Below are 21,687 nucleotides of genomic sequence, written 5' to 3' on the forward strand. Positions count from 1 at the left end.
CAAACTCTCTTCCTAGCAACTACTTTGTATGTGACCTCCCGCCTTATCTGAAGATATACAAATTTGCATCAGATGGGCTCCTCCTGAACCCGTTTTGCAAAAAGTAGGCATCAATCCGTTGGTACCATGCTCGTGGGGCCTGTTTCAGCCCGTAAAGTGCCTTCTTCAGTCTATAGACTTTACCTTCTGAACCGAGGATCACAAAACCTGGTGATTGTTCCACGTATACCTCCTCCTTGAGATCTCCATTCAGAAAGGCAGATTTTACATCCATCTGAAACATGGGCCAACTTCCGTGTGCTGCTAAAGCCAAAACACTGTGAATTGTGGTTAGTCAAGCTGTGGGAGCAAAAGTATCCTGATAATCAAAACCATGTACCTGTGCGAATCCTTTTACCACGAGCCGAGCCTTGTACTTATCCAACGTGCCGTCGGACTTGTACTTAGTCTTGTACACCCACTTGGTGCCAATTACCTTGCGTTTTGGTGGTCGATCCACAAGGTCCCAAGTGTTGTTCTTCATTATGGAGCCATACTCTGATTGCATAGCCTCCATCCACCTATCATCACCCTGTGTGAGGAGCTTCGATGGCATGCTGGAAACAGTAGAGGACGGAGGCTGGATGCTAAGGAATCAGGGTTGCTATAGCCAGTGATGAAATGGGCTTCATGGGCTTGCTCTTATATAGCCACCACTCGTAGTCGGTTAGACCCAATTGGGTGACCGACCCAGTCCGCCCAAAACAGCCGACTGGGGGTTAGTCCCGAAATAGGCCACCGACCACACGATAGAACCTGGCACAAAATAGAGCATCTGGGGCCATCTGGGGCTCCAAACGGGCCCTGCAACCCGAGAGTGGGCTACCTCGGGAAATGCTCCGTCTACCCTCAGTGCGGTCAGTCATGGGATACCTTCCCGTACTTGCATGTAGCCTAGTTGACAGTGTGCCAACTCTATCTGCCGTCCAGCCATCAAGCCACACATGGCCCCCATCTGGTGTCCAAACCAGGACCTACCAGATAACCGAGCTACTCATATGCCTTCTCCTCATATGGGGGGCTTACAAGTAGAGTTAGCTGGTTCCCACGTAGTTACACGAGAGTGGAGCATTGATATCTAACAATCATCACTTGGTCAAATTTTGAGGTTCTTTGCCTGGAGTAGTACTCCAAAAAGAATGTCATGTGTTTTGTCTTTTGTAAATCACCTCTGGTCACCATATGATGTAGGCCATGTGATATCTGTTTGATCTATCCCAGTTTTGTAAACCTTGACCCTTGGGCACCTTTGCTAGCATGAGATCCTAGCCATAGATTTATCCTTGACCACCATGAGATGGCATGAGAAACTATGCGACTAGATGAATCCTTGAGATTACAAGAGGCAAATCTTTGAGGGGGGGTATGTTGGGATAAGTATGGTTAAGGGCTTGCTCTATGGTGCATGTGTGCATCTAGGGGAGTCACATGTGTGTGTGTGTGTGTTGTAGAAGTATATCTAGTGCTATGACGTGTTTAGTGTGTGACCTAAGTGATGATGTAAGCACAAAGACCCCCACATGGGAGGTTCCTTTGATTTAGGCTAGTCCCACTGATGTAGGGGCTAATTGCCACTGATGTAGGGAAGGTGCCTTTGATCTACGCCACCCTCTCCCATTTCTATAAGAGAGAGTCTCCTCTCTCACAATCTATGAGAACAACACTTTTGGTTTGCATCTTGTGCTCTCACTCCTCTTCTAAGATGCATCTATTCTATCCTACTCACTTCTACACTTACCATAATTAAAAAGTGTCTAATCCCCTACAAACCAAAATTTGATGCAAAAATCTTGGGGTTTAGTGGTCAAGAAAATGCTCCTCAACACATGAAGCATGAACAACTCCAAAAACTATCAAATTGGCATGCAGAGATAGCAACAACTTGGAGGCTAAAATACATACAATCACAAATAGGGGATTTTTGTGTAGAAACAAAGTAAATATAACAGACAGTGTCCACACTAGAGGATGGGTGGAAATTCACTTCAGGTCACCATAGCCAGTAGCTTCAATCTCAATTGATTTTTTGACGATTTCTAGTCAACATATAGTCCAATCAAGCTCAAATTTGAACAAAAAGCATATTATACTATCTTCCAATTGTAGCTCAAAGGATTTAATGAAATTTGATCTATGCAAGCCACATTGTGAATAATCTTGTAGGGTAGAAAGTAGGTCCTTAGGAGCAGTAGAAGCGAAATTTCCTGAAGTCCTCTAAGGTGAAAGTGCACCTATGGGAGGGGAAAAGGATGCCCAAGTTTGGTGGGGAATGGGGCTTCTAGGTAGGAGAACAAGCAGTTTGAAATTTGGGACTGAAAGGGGAAAGAAGGTGAAGATAAGGAAGAAGATGATGATGAGAAGGCTAGAAGCTCAAGGCGGGTCATACTGTTGTGATACCAACTATTGGATTTGGTGGGTGAGGAGTGAGAGAGCTCAAGGAGGGTAGAATGTGAAAAAAGCACACAAGAATGATATCGTTATTCAAGTAGAAAAGCCTTATATAAAGGCAAGTATGAAAGCTCTCAACCTCATGGATGAGATCCATTGGTAGCCTTAGCCAACCCTCCACCATCCATGACTTAGCCAACTCTCCACCATATAGTGACTATTACTTATCAAATCTAGGTACATACACACACATGTCCACATATGCACTCATGTGTCCCATAGCCTCTATCCTAATTACATCAAATTGCCCAACAATTGAGGCTTGCTGATAGACAACAATACATTATCATATTCACAAAGGCCAACGTGCTACGTTTGAATTTATGGGGCATTGATGGAGGAGACATGAAGATTTTGAGAAGCTGAAGACCATGCACAGTTGCAAGCATCAAAATATGGAGCTGACAATGATAGTCATAAAACTGTGTCATAAAAATATTTTGCCCTTCATCAATGTCTCTAGGTATCCATAGAAGATAGCTAGAAAAAGGTAAGCTATGTGCATGCCATCTAAGGTGATGACACGGAGATGTTTGGGGAGCCAATGAGAATACAAAGACTATGCACAAGAGTAGGCATTTCAATTCTTGTTGAGTGCAACACAATGGACTTGTACACTAAAGTAGATAAGATGGGGATCACATTGATATGGGGGGTAGAAAAGTGGGTTGGTTCCTGGCATGGCGATGATGAAGAGGTGAAAAGAGTGAGTGAGCAGTGTAGAGGATGAGCAGGGGAGCAGATGAGTAGATGAGAGCTGGAAGAAGGAAGTGTGGAGCAAAGTAGCCAAATTGCAGAGCTGGGGAGGAGTTGGGCGGATGAGAGTTGGATGTGGGGAGCCCCAGGGGGGGCACTATGAACTCTATATTGCACGTGCGATCAAGGGGTATTAAAACCCCTTATGCATGTAGATTTCCTATAACTCCATAAAAATATAAATCCCCTTCCATTGATCGCACATGCTATCTTATGTATTTCTTAGTGACCCCCCTAGGTGGGGAGCATGGAGCAAAGTAGCCAACTAGCATTCTCCATGTTCATGTCCTAGTACATTGCCTCCTGCTGGTGTTTTCATAGAGGGTGCATTGGACAGCTCCGACATTTGGTTCGGAATTTCCTTTGGCCAGGATCGGACGGCACGTGGAATACCGGAGCTCGGGTTGCTTGGCAGACAGTGATCATGCCACATGCATCGGGAGGCTTGGGTATCATTGATTCGGAGATGCATAGCAGAGCCCTCCAGGGCCATTTGGTTGTGCGCGGCCTCACCCCTGGTGCAGAGCCTTGGAAGCTCCTCTTACAGCGACGGCTTCTCAAGAACATCCCATGCACGGGAGGGGGCAGTGGCAGCAATCACACATATGGATCTTCTCAGGGACCCCCTTACAAGGAAGGGTTCCCCCATGATGAGGAGCCTACATAGGGTCTCGCAGAGATTAGCAGGTGGCCTCATCCGTGCTCAATCCCGTTGCAGGGAGGAGTTCGAGTCCAAGTTTTGGACTCACCTTTGATCCAATTTGTGGCCAAGGAAGATCTCCTACTTCTTCTGGCTGGCCGCCCACAGCGGCTTGCGAATAGGCCCATGGTTGTAGTAGATGTGGGTGGAGGGGCAGTGTCACTCTGCTGCTTTGCTGGAGTTTTGGAGATGATCCCTCACTGCCTTTGGAGTTGTCGCAGCGGAGTGAGGATTTGGATGGGAGCCCTCAAAATTTTGTCCCACATGCAGAGCCTTTAGAGGGACTACACCTGAGGGAGGCCACACGTTCCAAATTGATGAGGTCTCCCCAGCTTACCAGATGCAAGGTCAGAGCATTTAGAGGATAGAGCTCCACGAGGGGGATCCTCTTGATAGCACATATCCTCATTCCCCTTAGAAGGATAGCGTGTGGGAGGTAGTAGCCAGTGTGTAACATTTGGGTTGTTCGCTGTAGTTTGGTGATGGGTGAGCTTCCGGTTCCACCCTCGGCTACTTGGGTTGCTCTCTGGCAGGATATCATTTACACCCTGCGCTGAACCTAGGAGCGCCGGATGCTGGGCTCTAGGGCGACTATTGCGAGGCGCACATGTTTTTGCAAGGCTTGGCGTGCAGGAGTTTTCTACACATTCACTCCGCGAGGGATTCATTGGTTACATAGTCCCCCTACTTGGCTGTTACCCTCTGTACCAGAGATTCCCTAGGCCACTATTGAGCTGGGTTTCTCTGGAATAGGCTGGTTTCATTCCCCTTACGCGCATGCACAGAATGCGGACAGGAAATTGCCACTCTCATGAACACCTGCACACATTTAAAACTCTCGAGGACCCGAGAAATTTTCGAAGAACGACCGTGCTTGAAAGGCCTCGATTCTTCGTCCTTCGCTTCCCTCTTGAAGTGGTGTGGTAATGCAAAGACCTTGGCTGCTGGTAAACTTGCCCATAGCCAGATCATCACAAGCGGCCTTGAACAAAACGTATTTTTAGGTAACTTGCTTGTACAGATGTATGGGAATTGTGGAGCAGTAGAGGATGCGCATTCATTGTTTGCCAGAATGCGCCAACGTGATCGATTCTCATGGAACTTCTTAATCAGAGCATATGCCTTGCGTGGGTGGGACGAGGTGGTTCTCCACCTCTCTGAACGAATGCACTATGAAGGGGTGCTATTAGATAAATTTCTTGTAATAAACATTCTTTCCGCGTGCTCTAACAAAGAGTCCCTTGCAGAAGGCAAATGGATGCACGCCCGCATTGCAAGCAGTAGCTTTGAATCCGATATGGTGGTGGGGACTGCCCTTGTTAATATGTATAGTAAACGTGGAAGCCTGGACGATGCCAGGAAGGTATTTGATCAAATGACCCAGAGAGATGTGGTCTTGTGGACTGCCTTAATGGTAGCATATGCTCAACATGGGCAGGGAAAGGAAGGCCTAACTCTCTTTAACCAAATGCAGGTGGAATGTATTATACCAGACAAGTTTATCTTTGTCAGTGTAGTTTCTGCATACTCGAGCCAGCAGGCCCTAGTGCATGCTAAACAAATGTATGTACGCATTGTAAGCATTGGACTGGATTCAGATGTTGTGGTGGGCACTGCCATCATCCACATGCTCGCTAAGTGTGGGTGCTTGGTAGATGCTCGAAAACTCTTTGACAAAATGCCAATCAGAGATGTTGTAACCTGGACTGCCATGGTTGTAATATACACCCAGTGTGGACAGGTCGCAAATGCTGTTCAGCTTTTCCGTCAAATGTTGCAGGATGGAGTGATCCCAGACAAGGTCACAATAGTCAGCGTTATTGATGCATGTGCCAGCCAGGCAGCCCTATCTGAAGGTAAGGACATGCATATGTGCATTGTCTACAAGAGATTCGACATGTGTGTTGATGTGGGAAATGCGCTTGTGAACATGTATGGCAAGTGTGGCTATCTAGAAGAAGCACAGAAAGTTTTTGATAGACTATGTAAGCGGGATTTGATGTCATGGAGTGCCATGATCGCAGCATATGTGCAGATTGGACACGGTAATGAGGCCTTTCAGCTCTTTGATGAAATGCTTCATGAAGGGGTGATTCCGGACAGATTCATCTTCGCAAACCTTTTGTCTCTATGTACTATTCCAGCAACCTTGTCCAAAGGCATGGATTTGTATGCTTACATAATTGATGGTGGATTCGAGGTAGACATTTATATTGGGACTGCCCTTATCAACATGTATGGAAAGTGTGGTATTCTAAGTGAGGCTCAAAGGGTCTTTCACATGATGGCAGATCATAGTGTTGTCTCTTTTACTGCAATGATTGAGGCCTGCGTTCAGAATGGGCAGAGCAAGGCAGCCCTTCAGCTTTTTGATCTAATGCAGCAGGTTGGTGTAAGGCCAGACCATGTGACCTTCACTAGCATTGTTGATGCATGCGCCAGCATTGGAGCCCTAGCTGAAGGCAAGCTGCTGCATGCTGCAATCATGAACATTGGACTTCAATCAGATGCTGTGGTGGTGAATGCCCTTGTCAGCATGTATGCAAAGTGTGGAAGCTTAGAGGATGCAAGAAGGATGCTTGACAAAATTTTAGAACGGGATGTGATCACATGGAATACAGTAATTTCTGCATATGCGCAGAATGGACAGGGCAGTGAAGCTCTCCTTCTCTTTGATCAAATGCAACAGGAAGGGATAATTCCAAATAAAGTCACCTGTGTAGGTGTTCTTTCTGCATGTAGCCATGCTGGTTTGGTTGATGAGGGTTGTCAGTACTTCGTATCCATCAACGACGACTATGGTATCACACCCACTGTGGATCACTTTAACTGCATGATTGATGCATATGGGAGAGCTGGACGGTTGGACGAGGCTGAGGTTTGGATCAATAAAATGCCACTGCAACCCAATGCTGTGTCGTGGACAGCCTTGCTTAGTGCGTGTAGAAACCAGATCAGCTTAGAGCAAGCAGAACGTGCTGCAAACCATGTGTTGGAATTAGATCCAGAGACTGCCTCCCCATATCTAATGCTCTCAAGCATGTATGCAACAGCTGGCCTGGAGCCTGATGCAGCAAATGTACTACATACAATGACGGATGAGAATTTAATTAGATAACCAGATTGCAGCCTAATTGAGGTTAAGGGTAGAGTGCACGAATTTTTTGATGATCATCAATCACGCGAACAAAAAGATGAGATTTATGCTGAGTTACAGAGGTTGTATGGGCAGATGGATGAGGCAGGATCTCTCTCTAAGATGAGGCTTGCGCTTCAGGGCTTTTTGAGAAGCTACATAAGCAATGTTGTCATAGTGAGAAGATGGCTATTACTTTTGGCCTTATTAGCACACCCCCTCTGATACCTCTTTTTATCATCAAGACTCTTCAAGTATGCCACATCTGTCATTCAGAAATGGTCATATTAAGATTACTAATGTCATTAGGGATGCATATCAGATCCATGTTATAAAGGCTGTAACTTGCTCTTGTGCGGATTATTGGTGATTTGATATCTGCTATTTCAACAACAGTAATGTAATGGCTCCCCACACGAAAATAACTCTGCTCTACCCAATGTAATTCGAATTGTTGCTGCCATAGGTTGGCTACCCATTCAATGTTTATCCTTCTCAGAAACTGATGCAAACCAGTACAGCTGTCAGGCAAAGAGGTGGCAACTTGGGATGCAGGGCTGCCATCACAGCAATCTGCCTAGCCACACAAAAGGGGCCCCAAGGAGATGCTATGATGAGGACCCGCTCATCTTATATGTTTCTGCCTTCAGTCACAACCATGCATGGGCTCAAGCTGCCATCTCAGGGGTGACAGTAGGGGAGGGTAGGACCAGCCATTGGCTGTCTAACGAGCCATATAAACCGAGCTGAGGTCACACAAGTCTATCACTAGAAAATATGATCTTGGGGAAGCTTCCATGCAGCCAGGACAGCAACAAAGTACGGCACATACAGCGGCAGTGTCTGCACAGCAACAGATCAGACCCTCACAGTAGCAGTGCTGCCACCTGGACCAATAGCAGGAGCAGCAGTAGGGGCCGCTAGTTGGCCAAAAAGCAGAAATCTATGCACAAGCAGGGGTCTATGCACAAGCAGGGGTTCCATGTAGTCAGGAGCAGCAGGAGCAGCAGTAGGAGCCAGTTGTTGGCTAAAAATTGAGCAATCTGCCAGGTCAGCCGGGCAGACTTCAGAGTTGCCTGAGTCTGCAGGAGCCACTTTTCAAGAGGTGGGCCAAATTGGGCAAGTGGTATACAGTCAATTGCACTCGTCCTTTCCAAGGCAAACCAAGAAACAAGAAAATACTCTCTCAGGTGGGAGCGATGGTTATAACTCAATGATGTGTCCCCTCTTCAATGTTTATGTTCTCATTTTCAGGTAACTGGCTAAGTATAATTCAAGGAGGGGACATCTTAAAAAGCTTAACCTCAATATGATTGATACATATATATATATATATATATATATATATAGAGAGAGAGAGAGAGAGAGAGAGAGAGAAAGAAAGAAAGAAAGAAAGAAAGAAATTTTATTAAAGGTCCACGGAAGGCCATACATGGCCTATGGGACACAAAATCATCCGAAAGGAAAATACATCATCAACGATGCGCCAACTAGGTGGCCTCATCGTAATACCGCTAAGATGCCAAAAATGGCTACAAAAATCCTGGATACAAAATGAAATGAAATAGAGTACCAAAAATGCTTAGATACAAAATGTAAAATATGAAATATGAGGAACATCGTCTTCCCTAAGGGGTCTGTGATCCAAAGAAATGATGGAAGTCATGGCCATCGACCATGCCTCCTGCCATGAGTGTGAAGATCTGGGCAAGTGTCAAATGGGCTGCTGGCGGTGCCAAGTCTCCATGGAGTAATCTCCTCCGAAAATCTGCCATCATCCTCCGTCGTCTAGAAATAAAGCGACGGGTACGGCCTCTGTGTAAGATCATCCTGCGGTGCTGCCGGATCATGTCATATGTACATCCTCGGGGTGGAACCATCGGTGCTCTCTGGCAAGATGGGCTATCTCTGTGCTCATGGTCCTGCGCCTCGTCCTGCTCCTCATGAATAACCAGGTCTCTGGCAGGGATGCGACGGTGCTCTCTGAGGAATCTCTCTCTGTATCTGGTGATCTCCCTGATGAACAACGCTAAGCAATACTGATCCTCATACTCCATAATCCGAGAGAGAGGTCCAAATCCGTGCCCAAATAAACAGTGAAATCTGCCACGGATCTCATAATATAAAGGGCATCTGCAAACAAAGTGCTCCTCAGTCTCCACCTCCCCCATAGTGCAACAAGGGCATATCCTAGTCTCTCGCCTGGGTCTATGTCCGGTAGCTGTACGACGCATCCTGCCGGTCTCAACGTCTAATCTGTGGGAAGATACCCTGAGCTGGCCCAAGGCAATCCTGAGTGAGTGCGACATATGAACGCCGATATATCCTGGGGATATGATGAAGCCATCCTTTGAAATCCTGAGAAAATGGTCACGATATGTGGCCATCTTCGTAGGAAGCTCCGTGGGATGAACCCAAGTGCGAAACGTGTGTAGCTGCAACAAATCTGCCCTGATAACCTGGCTGAGCTCATGTCGAGTGAGAGGGAGGCGAGGGGCATCTATGCTGTATCGAAATGGTGGCAGCCTATCCATATCCAAGCCCAGCGAGGTGAGCCATGTGGAGAGTGTGTGGTACCAACAAAAAGTATGACCTCTCTCCGCTAACATCTGCGAGGATGTCAGTGCTAGCCACGGTAATCGTGCTCTGCCTGCTGCTGAGTCTCCGAGCGCCCTGATCCTATGCAAGTATGTAACTGACTGAAATGCTGCATCTAGCGCTAGGGGTGTAGCTCCGAACTCTGCGAACGTAATCTGATGCGGTACCGTGGGCTTCGCTCTGATCAATCTGGAGAACATGATGATCTGTAACCTCTCTACTCGTCTCCAATCTGCAACACTGAGATCTCCTGCCCAAAAGGGGCTAGCATACATGACTGCAGGTGCGTGCATGTGACCTCAATAGGCACGATGCAGATTAGCAGGTCCAGCAGCAGCGTGACTGATTGAAGGGCCTTGGCGGGAGCTTAAAAGGGCTGAAAGCCCCCACTGGGAGGCTGGCTGAGCAGTCTTCACAGGGGGATGGAGGGGAGCACCACCCTGCTCTCTCTCTCTCTCTCTATATATATATATAGAGAGATTAGCAGATTAGCAGGTCCAGCAGCAGCGTGACTGATTGAAGGGCTCTCTCTCTCTCTCTCTCTATATATATATATATATATATGGACCTGCTAATCTGCATCGTGCCTGCAGTTGCCTAACTTTCTGATCTCCTCGGGCTGCGTGCAGGTCTTCCAGGGATGCTGTTGTCCTCGGGGCTGTCTCCTGCCCCTTCTCTCTCTGTTTTGCCACCCTATTTTGTGAGCTGCTTGTGTTTCTCACAGGGTGTGTGAGTGGGTGTGCATGAGTGTGGTTTATTGTCTATTGCTGCTTGCTTGCTTTGACTCCTTGCCTTCACCTGTTCATAACTCACCCTCAGCTGTTCAATTGTTTGCTTTCTGTTCCGCCTGTTTAGCCCTCCCTTTCCTCCCTTACAATCCTCGTATAATCTCTTTTATCTTGCTGCTTTTCTGTCCATATCTCCCCTCTTCTGTGTGCTCTCTTTCTTGTCCTCTTTGCCTAATCCTTTTCAAATGGAGTCTCAACAGCATAATAGGAATGAACCCAAGCGTAGTGCTTGCAGAAATATCTCAGTTATGCACAAAACTGGAGCTGCAACCATTTCTGGATACATTACAGGAAGGATTTTCAGACATCAATCAAGCTTGTAGTGATGAGCCTGTCCTAGAGTCCCAGGTCTGTGTCCTGGGACAGGTTTTATTTGCACCAGTTATGAGCTTGGCTCAAGGAGCGGTAGTTTTGTTTTTCCCAGGTCATATGCCTGATGCAGGGGATGTGGCGTAATGGTTGAAATCCTTGCTCAAGGGCTGCTTGTTGAGGGTTGCTATAAAGCAGATGGAAGCTTTTATGAAGTCGTTTTTATTGATGCCCAATATAAGCAACAACTATAAAGTCTCCACTCTTTTTTGGCAATCAATTGGTGCATGTGTATCCTTGGATGCTTACCAAGGATTATCGAAGTCTTATCCGACATATATGCCCAGTATGGGTTGACGTTGTTGATTTGCCATTATATTGTATGCCGACATTGCCGTACTTGGCTGAAGCTTCGGGGAAAGTCGTTTGTCCCCCATGTGCTCCTGGCAATGTCAACCACTTTTGTGTACTATGGGACACTGACAAGCATTCCTCCATATGTGGCTTTGCAAGGCATGCCATCCGGCAAGTTTTCTTTAGGCTGAAATGGGGCAAATTTACAGGCTCTTGTTTTGAATGTGGTAAATTTGGCCATATGCAGTCCGAATGCCCACAGGTGTAACTGAAACCTCCCCCAGCGGCTGTGCGCCCTTGTCAAAGCTTGCTGCTGCACCACGTGCTAGAGGTGCGGGGAATGCCTCTCCCCCAGTGGTAAACGATAAGTGTAAAGCCAAAATGCAGGCCACATCTTCCAAGGCGGCTGATAAAACATCAGAGAAGCAATCACTCAAAAAAGTTTTCAAGCCAAGGAGATTGGCTAATATTCGACGGAAAATGCATCATCCTCTAAAGAGAATGCAACAGTGGATGGATTTCGGGTTGGTAAACTTTGGTTTGCAGTGGTTCGTGCAGATCCATTCTGTTTACCTTTCATGACAGCTGTGTCGTAGGATAATCCCGCCTTTCCTCCGTCTTCTCCTAGTCCTATTCTGGACGATGACCCGGGAAATGCATAGCAGGAATATGCCGGTCCGCCACCACCATCTGGTGTGGCCATGCAGGAATAATGATGTTATGTCACACATACTCTTTTATAAATATGTACATATGCCTCACATATAATGTTCTGGGCCTCTGTAATATAAATGAATGGAGGCTACTTTGGGATTATATTATTGCTCATAGGCTCCATGTGGTTTGTTTGCAAGAGCACAATTAGCATTCTTTCGTGGGCTGTGAAGGATTCTTTGCGGGTTTTCACATCTTTTATATTGGCCAGACTTCTTTTTCAGGGGTTGCCTGCTGGTTCATAATGATTTATGGCCACAGTTGGTTTATAATGACCCGCACTGGTTGTTATCTTATTGTTAGATGCATCATTAATGGGGATAATTATGAGTTTGGCTTCCATCTTTGCATCTTATACGTCTTCCGTTCGGGCTGAAATGTGGCATCGCTTGGTTGAATATCCATGGAGAGATCATGCATTTGTATGTGAGCATTTTAATAATGCTCCTAGCAATGAGGATAGCAGTACACATCGTTCGCATATGATGGGAAGAGAAAGCAATGCCTAGGCACTCATGGTTGATACTTTGCAGGCCTGTGATTTATGGCAGCACCTTAAGCCTAATGATATTGGCTTTCCATCATGATACATTCACTCAGTATTGGTCACGTTTGGATCGATGGTACACGCTTCATGCAGTTCAGTTTGATGGTTTTACTTGTGACATGCATTTGGATTATGCCTTGCGCTTATCTGGTTATCTTCCGGTCTCTGTGACTCTACATTTTGGTCTACCAGTGCATGATGTGCAATTGCCATGCAAAAGGCTTTTACTGGTGAATAATTGCTATGTGAAGCTTCAAGCCTTTCAGATTATGGTCAAGGCTCTCATTTGTCGACTAGTTTTGCATGCTTCTATTGATGGGGACTGGGCATGTGACCGTTTCTCCTTGGGAGTGCAAGATCTCATTGAAGATTATGGCAAATGCTATCTTGGGGATTTGCATCACAAAGTAGTAGATGCAAAAGCTTTGGTTCAACGCTTTTGCCCCCCCCCCCCCTTTCCTTCCCCTTGTGCACAGCTTCACTTCTATAGTACAGCAGTAGAGCCAATTGTCCATAGATGACCAGTCTACTTTTAGGGATGCCCTTCGTTGTTGTATGACAATGATAAACACAAGTTGAGAAAATGGCAGCTTCGCTCTAATCAGAAAGGTATGCAAGATACAAGTTGTTCTTCCAAGGCCTTTTTTCAAAATCCGTCATGCCTTGTGCTGCATGCATTCCTTGCATCATGTGCTGCGCCAGAATGGTACATGGACAATGAATAGGCAGCAGCTTGATGATGAGGTGCAAAACTCCTTTTCTGATATGTTTGCAGCCCCACCTCCTCCCCTGCTTGTGGAGGTTGATGCCTAGAGGATTTTTCTACAAAATGTTCGACCAATTCTGTCTCAGGCAGATGCACATAAGTTGGAATTGCCTTTTACAGATTAGAATTGAAAGCCGCACTATCCAAATTAGGGCGCTCTAAATCTTCGGGTTTCGGATGGCTTGACAGTGGAAACTTTTTGCTGAATTTTGGGATCAACTGAGCCCTGTTCTCTGGTTCATGATTAATAGGGCTTGGCTTTCTGATCATCTACCTTCATCTTGGAAAAAGGGCTTGCTTTGTTTGATTCCAAAGAAGCCCCTCTGTCAATCCTTGTTAGATTCAGCTTGATGCATGTGGTGTACAAGTTGATTTCCAAAATGTTGGTCTTGCACATATCGCATTTTTTGTACATGGGATTACACCCTGCACAATATGGTTTTGTGTCTCGTAGGCCGATCATGGACAATATTGCAAATGCTTATATTGGCATAGAATATGCCAAATACAATCATCAGGGTGTTCTCATCATGCAGTTGGACATTCAAAAAGCATTTGACACTATCAGATGGGATTATATTGCTGCAGTTATGCGACAGTTGGGCTTTGGGCCAATGATGCAAATGTGGCTTACTAGCTATATGATGAGGGCACAACAAGTTGCCTTTTTTATTTGATGCCCTCTCATCTTCTTGGTCCTTAGGCTGCTCAGTTCGACAGGGATGTTCTCTTAGTGCTCTCCTTTTTGCAATTGCTACTCATCCTCTTTTGATTTATATAGATGCCTTGGCTTCTCAGCAGGATTTGCATGGCATTGAGGTTCCAGGAGGAGCACCTTTTGTCACTCAGACTTATGCTGATGATTCTTTTTTCTTCCTACAAAACTCAGAAGCTCATGCCATGCATATTATATTTGCGCTCCATTTATGTGGCCAATTTCAGTAAATCAAAACTCTTGCCTCTTTGTGAGTGTGATTGGCATAGCATCTTATGGCCTGGACCAGTGCTCTCGTCTGATCAGGTGGTGCGTCATTTAGGCTATCCTATTGGATGACATATTTCTCTGTCACAAGAGAAACTTGTGGTGCTGCAAAATCTGTTCTGCAAGTTAGATTAGTTGTGCAGTCTATACTCATGGCTTATGTGGAGTTTTATTTGCCCCCTATTCCTTGGTCTTCTTAGGATATTCAAAAGTTTATCATTAAGGTCATGGAATGCTTTTGGTGCACCAAGCATGATCGGTAGTCACTTCACCTTCTCAAATGCAATAATGTTGTTCACCTAAGCTGCATGGGGGTTTGAACATTCTTGATCTTCACACTCATTTGCTAGCCTGCAAGGCTACACTCTTGACCACCTTTTGGGAGCAGCGTTAACCATGGACTCTTACGCTGTCTTGTATGGTCACCTCTCGCCATACAGAAGCTTTGGGCCATTGGGTTGCGGCTATTTCTTCTGTGATCTTTGGTCACTTAATAATCGTATTCTAGAATGTCCTTCCCCTTCTCGATTGATTCATGATTGGCAACAACTTCTAGCTTATATACAATGGTCTGGTAGACCTCCAAATTCTGGCAACACCCTACAATTGCAGAGTCTTCATTGGAGTCAGGTCTTTCCTCATCCTTGGCTCATTTATAGCTTCGAAAGGCGTATTTCTTGCACAATGTAATCAAAAAACACGTTTCTAGCAAGCAAAACACTTAGAAACGTTTCGTCGTTTCTAGACAAAACGTTTCGTCGAAACGGGTGAAATGCAAGTGCATTGGGCGAAACCCCTAGTATAGGTTTTCACCTATGTCTTGACTCTTTTGAGAGTGCTCAATGTGTATATGTGTATTTGAGATCTCTTTTGAGAGAGAGAGAATCTGAAGATAATTATTTATGTTTTATATATAATTCATATAAAATATATTTTAAAAACCCGTTTCTAGACGAAGTGCTTGGCAAAATCTACAAACGTTTCTTGTCACACTGTTCTTGCATAAGTTTCTACAGTGGCAGACGTTGATAGGATAAAATCTGTATATATTTTTCTCCACATAGATTGTGCATGAGGGTAGACACTGAACACATGATAGTGTTAAATTGCGGGTTGTGAATAACCCAATGTAACTGGCTGCACATGTAAAAGACCTTTTTATTTTGAACTTGAAAGACTAAAAGTTTTTTGCAGGGACTTATCAGGGAGATGATGAAATGCAATGTGGTTGTACCAAACTTCCAGAGCAAGGGTGTCCAGTGTGTGGTCAAGTGAAATGTTTTAGGGGTCATGAAAGTCAAGTCATGACGGGTTTTTTTTTTTAATTTTCCTAAGTCACTGTGGTTTTGCATGTTACGGGAATTTGATGTGTTTTGGTGCCCATGTCAAGGGGCTTTTCATGTGTGTGTACGGGGGTGCATGCAAGCTTTAATGTGCATGCTAATGTGTGTGGGAATTCTGTGACTAAAGGTTCAAAATGTGCATTTAATGTGCCTTGGGGGGATATTTGCATTTTTTAAATGGGAGAGTGGTAAAATGTCACTAGTGAGGTGGCAGATTAGGCTGAGGTGGCTGGGCAGATTGAGAAGGTATCGTGCTCATACATGTGGCTACGTAATAGAAGAGGGAAGCTTCTGGTTGATGAGCGAGCATGGTACGTGGAGTCTAGGGGCTTGCAGATAAAGGAGAAGAGGGAGGAGTCGGTGGAGGGCGGACGAGCTGTACGAAAAGCTGTGTGCATAAACGAAGGGCTGAGCGCCTATGAAGAATACGGGCTAGTACGTGATGAGAAGGGAGCTTTGGGAACAAGCGTAGCCTTGCATCGGATGGCGTGTGTTGAATGAAGGCTGGAAAGAGCCGTACGGGTGGTACGGAATCTGAAGTGCAGGTTTTGTATGAGCTACAGTACGAGATTGTACGGAGGTGTTTTCGTCGATCAGTACGGACTGGTAGTATGGTGCCTTGATTACAGGTTGAACAGGCACGTACGGGTCATTAAAGATGGCTTCCACGAGCTGTACGGAAGATGGTCGTCATTAAATGCAGACTGTACGGATTTCTGTGTGGTTGTACGGGCCTGCTGTCGTACATATAATTGTACGGCTGTTTGTACGGTGAATATACCTGCAGGTTTTCAGATGATGGTATCCGCCAGTTCTTCTTTTGAACAGCTTGTGGCCTTGGGAGTCGTGCTGGCCATTGAGCAGTGGGCTGTGGGTTCAAAGTGTTTGAGGCTGACTGCTTTCTGAGTTTTTTTTGGGGAAGCATGCAGTTTTAAGTTCAGTTTGTTTCGGGCTGTGTAGTCTCTCCCCTCTTTCAAAGAGTCTGGGTGTGTTCTAGTCAGATTGTGTGGGAGGTTGACTTGTTACTTGTGTGCTTTGGATACCCGCTCTGAAAGTCGGTGCATAGGCTCTACCTTAAGAGCTACCATATTATAGTACTGATCCCGAAGAAGTCCTGAAGATACGATTTTGTCTCTAGAGTTGGATTCTGAAGAAGTGGATATGATTGTATGGGGGTCAGCAATAAAGTACTGAGTCATTTTGTGTTTGTCTGAGGATAGTCTTGTGTTTCTTTTTTTTTTTCACATCAACGTTATAGATGATCATGGTTGCACCCTTTCCTTTCCACAGACCATGAGACAGTATTGTCTACGTTTGCATCACAGATCTATTTGGCGCATTAGTACTACCTTGTTGCAACCTTTTCAGCCTACCCCTCGCCTGTTTTTCGACTCTCTCCTTATTGGATTGGAGGTTTAATCGTGAGATTCTTGGTTACTCTTTCTTTTCATTTGCGGATCTTTCTACCAAGAAGGCCTATCACTTATTGCTTCCACAGCCTTGGATTAAGGACCACGGAAATCAGTTTTGGCATCTAAATAAATCTCTTTTTGGGTGGAAGACTCTTCTTCGGCGCTGCAAGCTACCTCTCAAGCAGTGGTTCTTCCTAGGGTGTTGTTTGGTTGGGGCTTTCCCAGTGGGATCTTTCTTGGTTGCCAAGCGCATTGTTCTTCGGCTTGCCCCACATGTTCTCGTCCATGGGAGATGGTCTTACATCTATTTTGGACCCGTCCTCTACCTCGTGATTTCTTTTCAGATTGATGACAGGACGTCAAGCTCGTTTTCTCTCGATTTCGTTTGGCAAGCAATTTTGGTTGTTATGGAGACATGCTGCTATTCCGGACTATGATCACTTCTATCTTAAGTGGTGTGTTGCCCTATCATTTAGATGCTCGTTTGGGAGAGACTAAAATAAAATCTTTAAGTCTTCACAAGCAGTTGTAGCTTGAATGAAGAGATTTTGGACTACCTTTTGATTAGCCTTCTCCTTTAGTGCTAGCCTTTGTCATGGGTGAGTCTGCCCTTCACCTCTGGAGTGCCGACAGTAACTCAGTATGAAGATTATAAATGGATGCTCAAGTATGTGTGGATGTGTGGATTTATATGTGTGAGAGCATATGTTTATACTATGGTCTACATCCAGTGTTGGGCGCTGATGACGTTAGTGGGGATGTCATAGTAGCTAGCCCCTTCTATGCTTGATGGAGTTTATGGTTTTCAACCTTATGAGTGACTATCATGAGATTGAAACTGCATTATGTTGTGTTTTTAGAGGATGAGTTTGGGCATGTCCCTGGACTCATCTAGGTATATGATCACTTCTTCTCCTAGTGTCGCTATTGGGCTCTTTGGTCATTGTATTGTGCTCGTACTATTCGATTGTATGAACACTCTTTAGTGGATGTGTTTCCCTATTAGTGATCTTCTTTGTTTCGGTCTCTTCAAGATGCTCATTCCCTTGGAGACCTTCCTTAGGCCTAGTTGGAAGTGTTTCTAGTTTTGAGTAGTAGCTGTTCCACTATGGATAGTTATGAATGTACATTTTCTTGAAGGAAATATCTCTTTTACAAAAAAAAAAGTGTGTATGTGTGTGTGTGTGTGTATATATATATATATATATAGAGAGAGAGAGAGAGAGGTGTGCGCGCACGTGCTCATCTTGGACATGAGAGCAGGTCCCAATGGAGCAAAAGTGTGGAACATTTCAAAAAAACTGACTCTCCAAGCATCGTAACGATGAGAAGCACATATATAGGAGGCAAAGATTGTTCTCATACATCTCACGCAACCGCAACAAAACCGTGTAGTCCTATCCTCGCTCAAGTGTGTGGCCCAGGGTTTTTGGTAGTGGAGATCTACACTTTGACTGGCCAGCATCTCATCTGCACATGCAATCAAGCCCCCCAGTATATAGGACCCATGTTCGATGGATATGCATGTTCAGGTACTGCTGTACTTTGCAACTATAAAAAATTTACATATCCAGATGTGTATTCGGGTCAGGAGGGGTGTCCTTATTTTTATGGCTTGGGCAAAAAGTTATTTTCTGGCAGTGTGCACTTGGTTGGTACTCACTTCTCGCAGTCGTGGTCATGCTTTGCAGGTGCATTGGGAACTGAGTTTCCATGGAAGCAGTACTTCATGATCCCTCCCAGCTGTGGGACAACAGAGAGAGCAAAGTAAGTATGTGACAGGTCTCAATTGAAGGATTTGCACAGGTAAAGGTGTAATTGGCTAATCTTGCGAGTCTATTGTGAATCTTTACTACATACAAACCCAAGGTCTCGGATTTTCAGGATAAGATTACCAAGGAGTCCCTATGGATAGATGGCTGGCATGATCCAGGTTGGGTTAAAGACATGCTGGACAAAAATGCCAAAGCATCCACTGGTCATTATGAAGACCATGGCTTGATGGAGGATTGTGGCCAGGGTGGCTTCTTGTCTGGAGTAAAGCTGAATGCGTTTAGAGTGCAAGGACTGCCTGAGAAGAGTGGCTGGGAAAGACTAAGCTTAGAGGAGGCACTCGTGTCTCTGGAATAAATGCCCTCAGATCTTTACATACATCTTCCATAGATGCATAACATTGAAAAATCTACCATATGCCAAGCATTTGTATGCCTGCATGTGCAAAAGTGGCTGGAAAATCTCAGATCTCTTGAGAACTACCTCATCCTAATGTTAGTCCAAGTTGAAATTATGTGTGACCCTCGCGTATTTCAACAAGCTGGTTGAATCTTGGGTTATATTAAATGTGGGGAATCACAGCATGCCCTCAACCTCTACCAGAAAATGCAAGAGGATTGTGTACATTAGGCTGAAAGATGCAGAAAGAGGTCAAGAAATACATGCTGAGATTGTCAGAGAGGGGCTTGAGATAACTTTTTGTTGGCAGTCCCAGGGGTTATGTATGCCAAACGATGCTCCCTTGCAGCAGCACGGGAAGCATTTGACAAGCTGCCTATTCGAAATCAGGTCTTGTGGAGTGCACTAATGGCAGGATATCCTGAGCATGGGCTTGGTAAAGATGCGTTGAACTGTCTTGAAGAGATGAAATGAGAGTGACTTCCTCCAAATGCTGTCTCATTTGTTTGCAACTTGAAAGCTTGTGGCAGCATAGGAGCTATAGGAAAAGACCGAGAAATGCGTGCCGAAACGTTTGACAAGCTGCCACTTCGAGATGTCTCTCGTGGGGTGCACTCATGGCAGGATATGCCCTTCTCGGAGAGAGGGAAATTGTTTTCCATATGCTTGAGAGAATGCGATTAGAAGGGGTAAGGCCAAATGGGTCTTATTCTCTATTGTTATTGCTGTATGCAGTCACTCGGGTCTAGTGGATAAGGGCCAAAAGTACTTTTGAGGCCATGAGCAAAGACTATGGCATCACTCAAACTGTTGAGCACCACATTTGTATGATTGACCTATGAGAAGTGCAGCGGAAATGAACGGATGAGAGAGAGAGATAGCACGCCTCACACACACACTGAGAAGGAGAGAAAGGAGAGAGAAAGGTGTTGGAAATAAAGGCCAATAAGGGCCTTGGTGTGGTCCAAACCCCCTCGTGGGTGTTGATTAATGAAGGACATGCTGCACGTGATGACACGTGGACAGGTTATTGGGGAGAAATCCCATAGCATGGAATACATATATGATCCTTGGCATATATCGGCTAATAGATGGACCCTCCTTCAGTCCTGCCGGCTTTTTGCTAGGGGCTGAAGGAGGTTATGCGTGGCCAGGAGGCGGGGGATTGGGACCCCCCCGTACTCGACACAACCAATGGTAGGCTGCCATGTGGCAGCTACCCTACAGTGGTATCAAAGCAGGAACGTCATGCGGACTGTGTGGATCTTCACAGCGGCGGCTGCATTGAAAGCAACGTGGACTGTTGCGATTGTTGTGTGCGGCTCGAAATGGCGGCTGGCATGGGAAGTGATGACCTGTGTCAGTCCTTGGGAACTTTCCAGCAATTGTGATTGGCTGACTCAGCTCTGTGTGGGTGGTCAGGTTTCTGGGGTGATCCTGCCCTTAGTAGGGTGTTCAGCATTTGTTGGCTGGTCAAAGTTCACTCGTGGCGTTTGGACCATGCGGGGGTGTTGGAAATAAAGACCAATAAGGGCCTTGGTGTGGTCCAAACCCCCTCGTGGGTGTTGATTAATGAAGGGCATGCTGCGCGTGATGACACGTGGACAGGTTATTGGGGAGAAATCCCATAAGCATGGGATACATATATGATCCTTGGTATATATAGGCTAATAGATGGACCCTCCTTCAGTCCTGCCGGCTTTTTGCTAGGGGCTGAAGGAGGTTATGCGTGGCTAGGAGGCGGGGGATTGCGACCCCCCGTACTCGACGCAACCAATGGTAGGCTGCCATGTGGCAGCTACCCTACAAAAGGCAAAAGAGAACTGTAAATGATCTCTAGAGAAAACCCCACTACAACTGGGGGAAACCTCGGAAACAACGGGCTGCTCGAGCGCTCGGAAAAGATAGCTCAACAATCAAGTGAAGGAAGCACTAGGGAGTGAAATGAGCAAGTGAGGGGGGCCCATAAATAGTCCCCCCAGCCTCCCAGTTGGCCAGCAAGGGGCTGGGCTGACCTGCTGCCTACGTGGCTGACTCACATGCCTAGGGGCCCGAGCCTATATAGGGCTGCACAAGGCCCTAAGGCATGGGTCTGCCAGCCGGCCAGCAAGGCTCAAGAGCCGACTGCTCCTAGCTCTCCATTGGGATCTGCTCAGCCTATATGAAGGGGCTGTGCCCTCTGCCCTCCAGGCAACCTGCTCACAAGGGAGCCGACTCCCTAGGCGCCTCAAAGGGCCTGCCATGCAGCAGCACATCAGGCCTCAAGAAGGCCCTGACTTGCCTCCACATGGCCAGCAAGCCCTCCCGCACTGAGCATCCTTCTAGCACAAGTAGATCTACCCTCACAGGGGCGGGCACACCCACAACAAAAGCCCTCTCTCTACCTACTGTAGCCTCACTCATTGGGCAGGCACACCCACAAGCAAGGCCTTCTCTCTCTATGGTGACATCAGGAGATGTTGACCTCCAACATGACCTTGTTGTCCGTGCAGGCTAATTGGATGAGGCAGTAGTGATGGTGAAAAAGATGCCATTCCATCCTGGTTACGCTGTTGGGTACTTGTCAAAAGTGGAGTAATGTGAAGCTCGGAAGACTGGCCTTTGAACATGCAGTACAAGTGGA

The 21,687-nt window shown here is 46.0% G+C and overlaps 1 protein-coding gene across 3 annotated transcripts; it reads left to right on the plus strand.

The window, feature by feature from the left end:
* Nucleotides 1-4,609: 4,609 nt before the first annotated feature.
* On the plus strand, nt 4,610-19,700 carry LOC147880089 (pentatricopeptide repeat-containing protein At3g53360, mitochondrial-like). Of its 3 annotated transcripts, XM_087371901.1 has the most exons (4): nt 4,610-8,269; nt 18,156-18,424; nt 18,584-18,659; nt 18,762-19,700. In XM_087371901.1, the coding sequence occupies exon 1, from the start codon at nt 4,755-4,757 to the stop codon at nt 7,059-7,061; it is 2,307 nt and encodes a 768-aa protein (XP_087228027.1). In that variant the 5' UTR covers nt 4,610-4,754; the 3' UTR covers nt 7,062-8,269; nt 18,156-18,424; nt 18,584-18,659; nt 18,762-19,700. The 3 variants fall into 3 exon arrangements, with proteins under 3 accessions (XP_087228027.1, XP_087228026.1, XP_087228028.1); XM_087371900.1 differs by having other exon boundaries at nt 18,584-19,700; XM_087371902.1 differs by lacking the exons at nt 18,156-18,424; nt 18,584-18,659; nt 18,762-19,700 and adding an exon at nt 10,307-11,979.
* The last annotated feature ends 1,987 nt before the right edge of the window (nt 19,701-21,687 follow it).

The sequence above is a fragment of the Dipteris shenzhenensis genome, chromosome 33, assembly GCF_047967505.1.
Source record: "Dipteris shenzhenensis isolate YYH24624 ecotype China chromosome 33, Dip_SZ_1.0, whole genome shotgun sequence".
NCBI lineage: Eukaryota > Viridiplantae > Streptophyta > Polypodiopsida > Gleicheniales > Dipteridaceae > Dipteris > Dipteris shenzhenensis.

Coding starts and splice junctions, on each gene's coding strand:
- LOC147880089 (XM_087371900.1), top strand. CDS start 4,755: ATGAACACCTGCACACATTTAAAACTCTCGAGGACCCGAGAAATTTTC.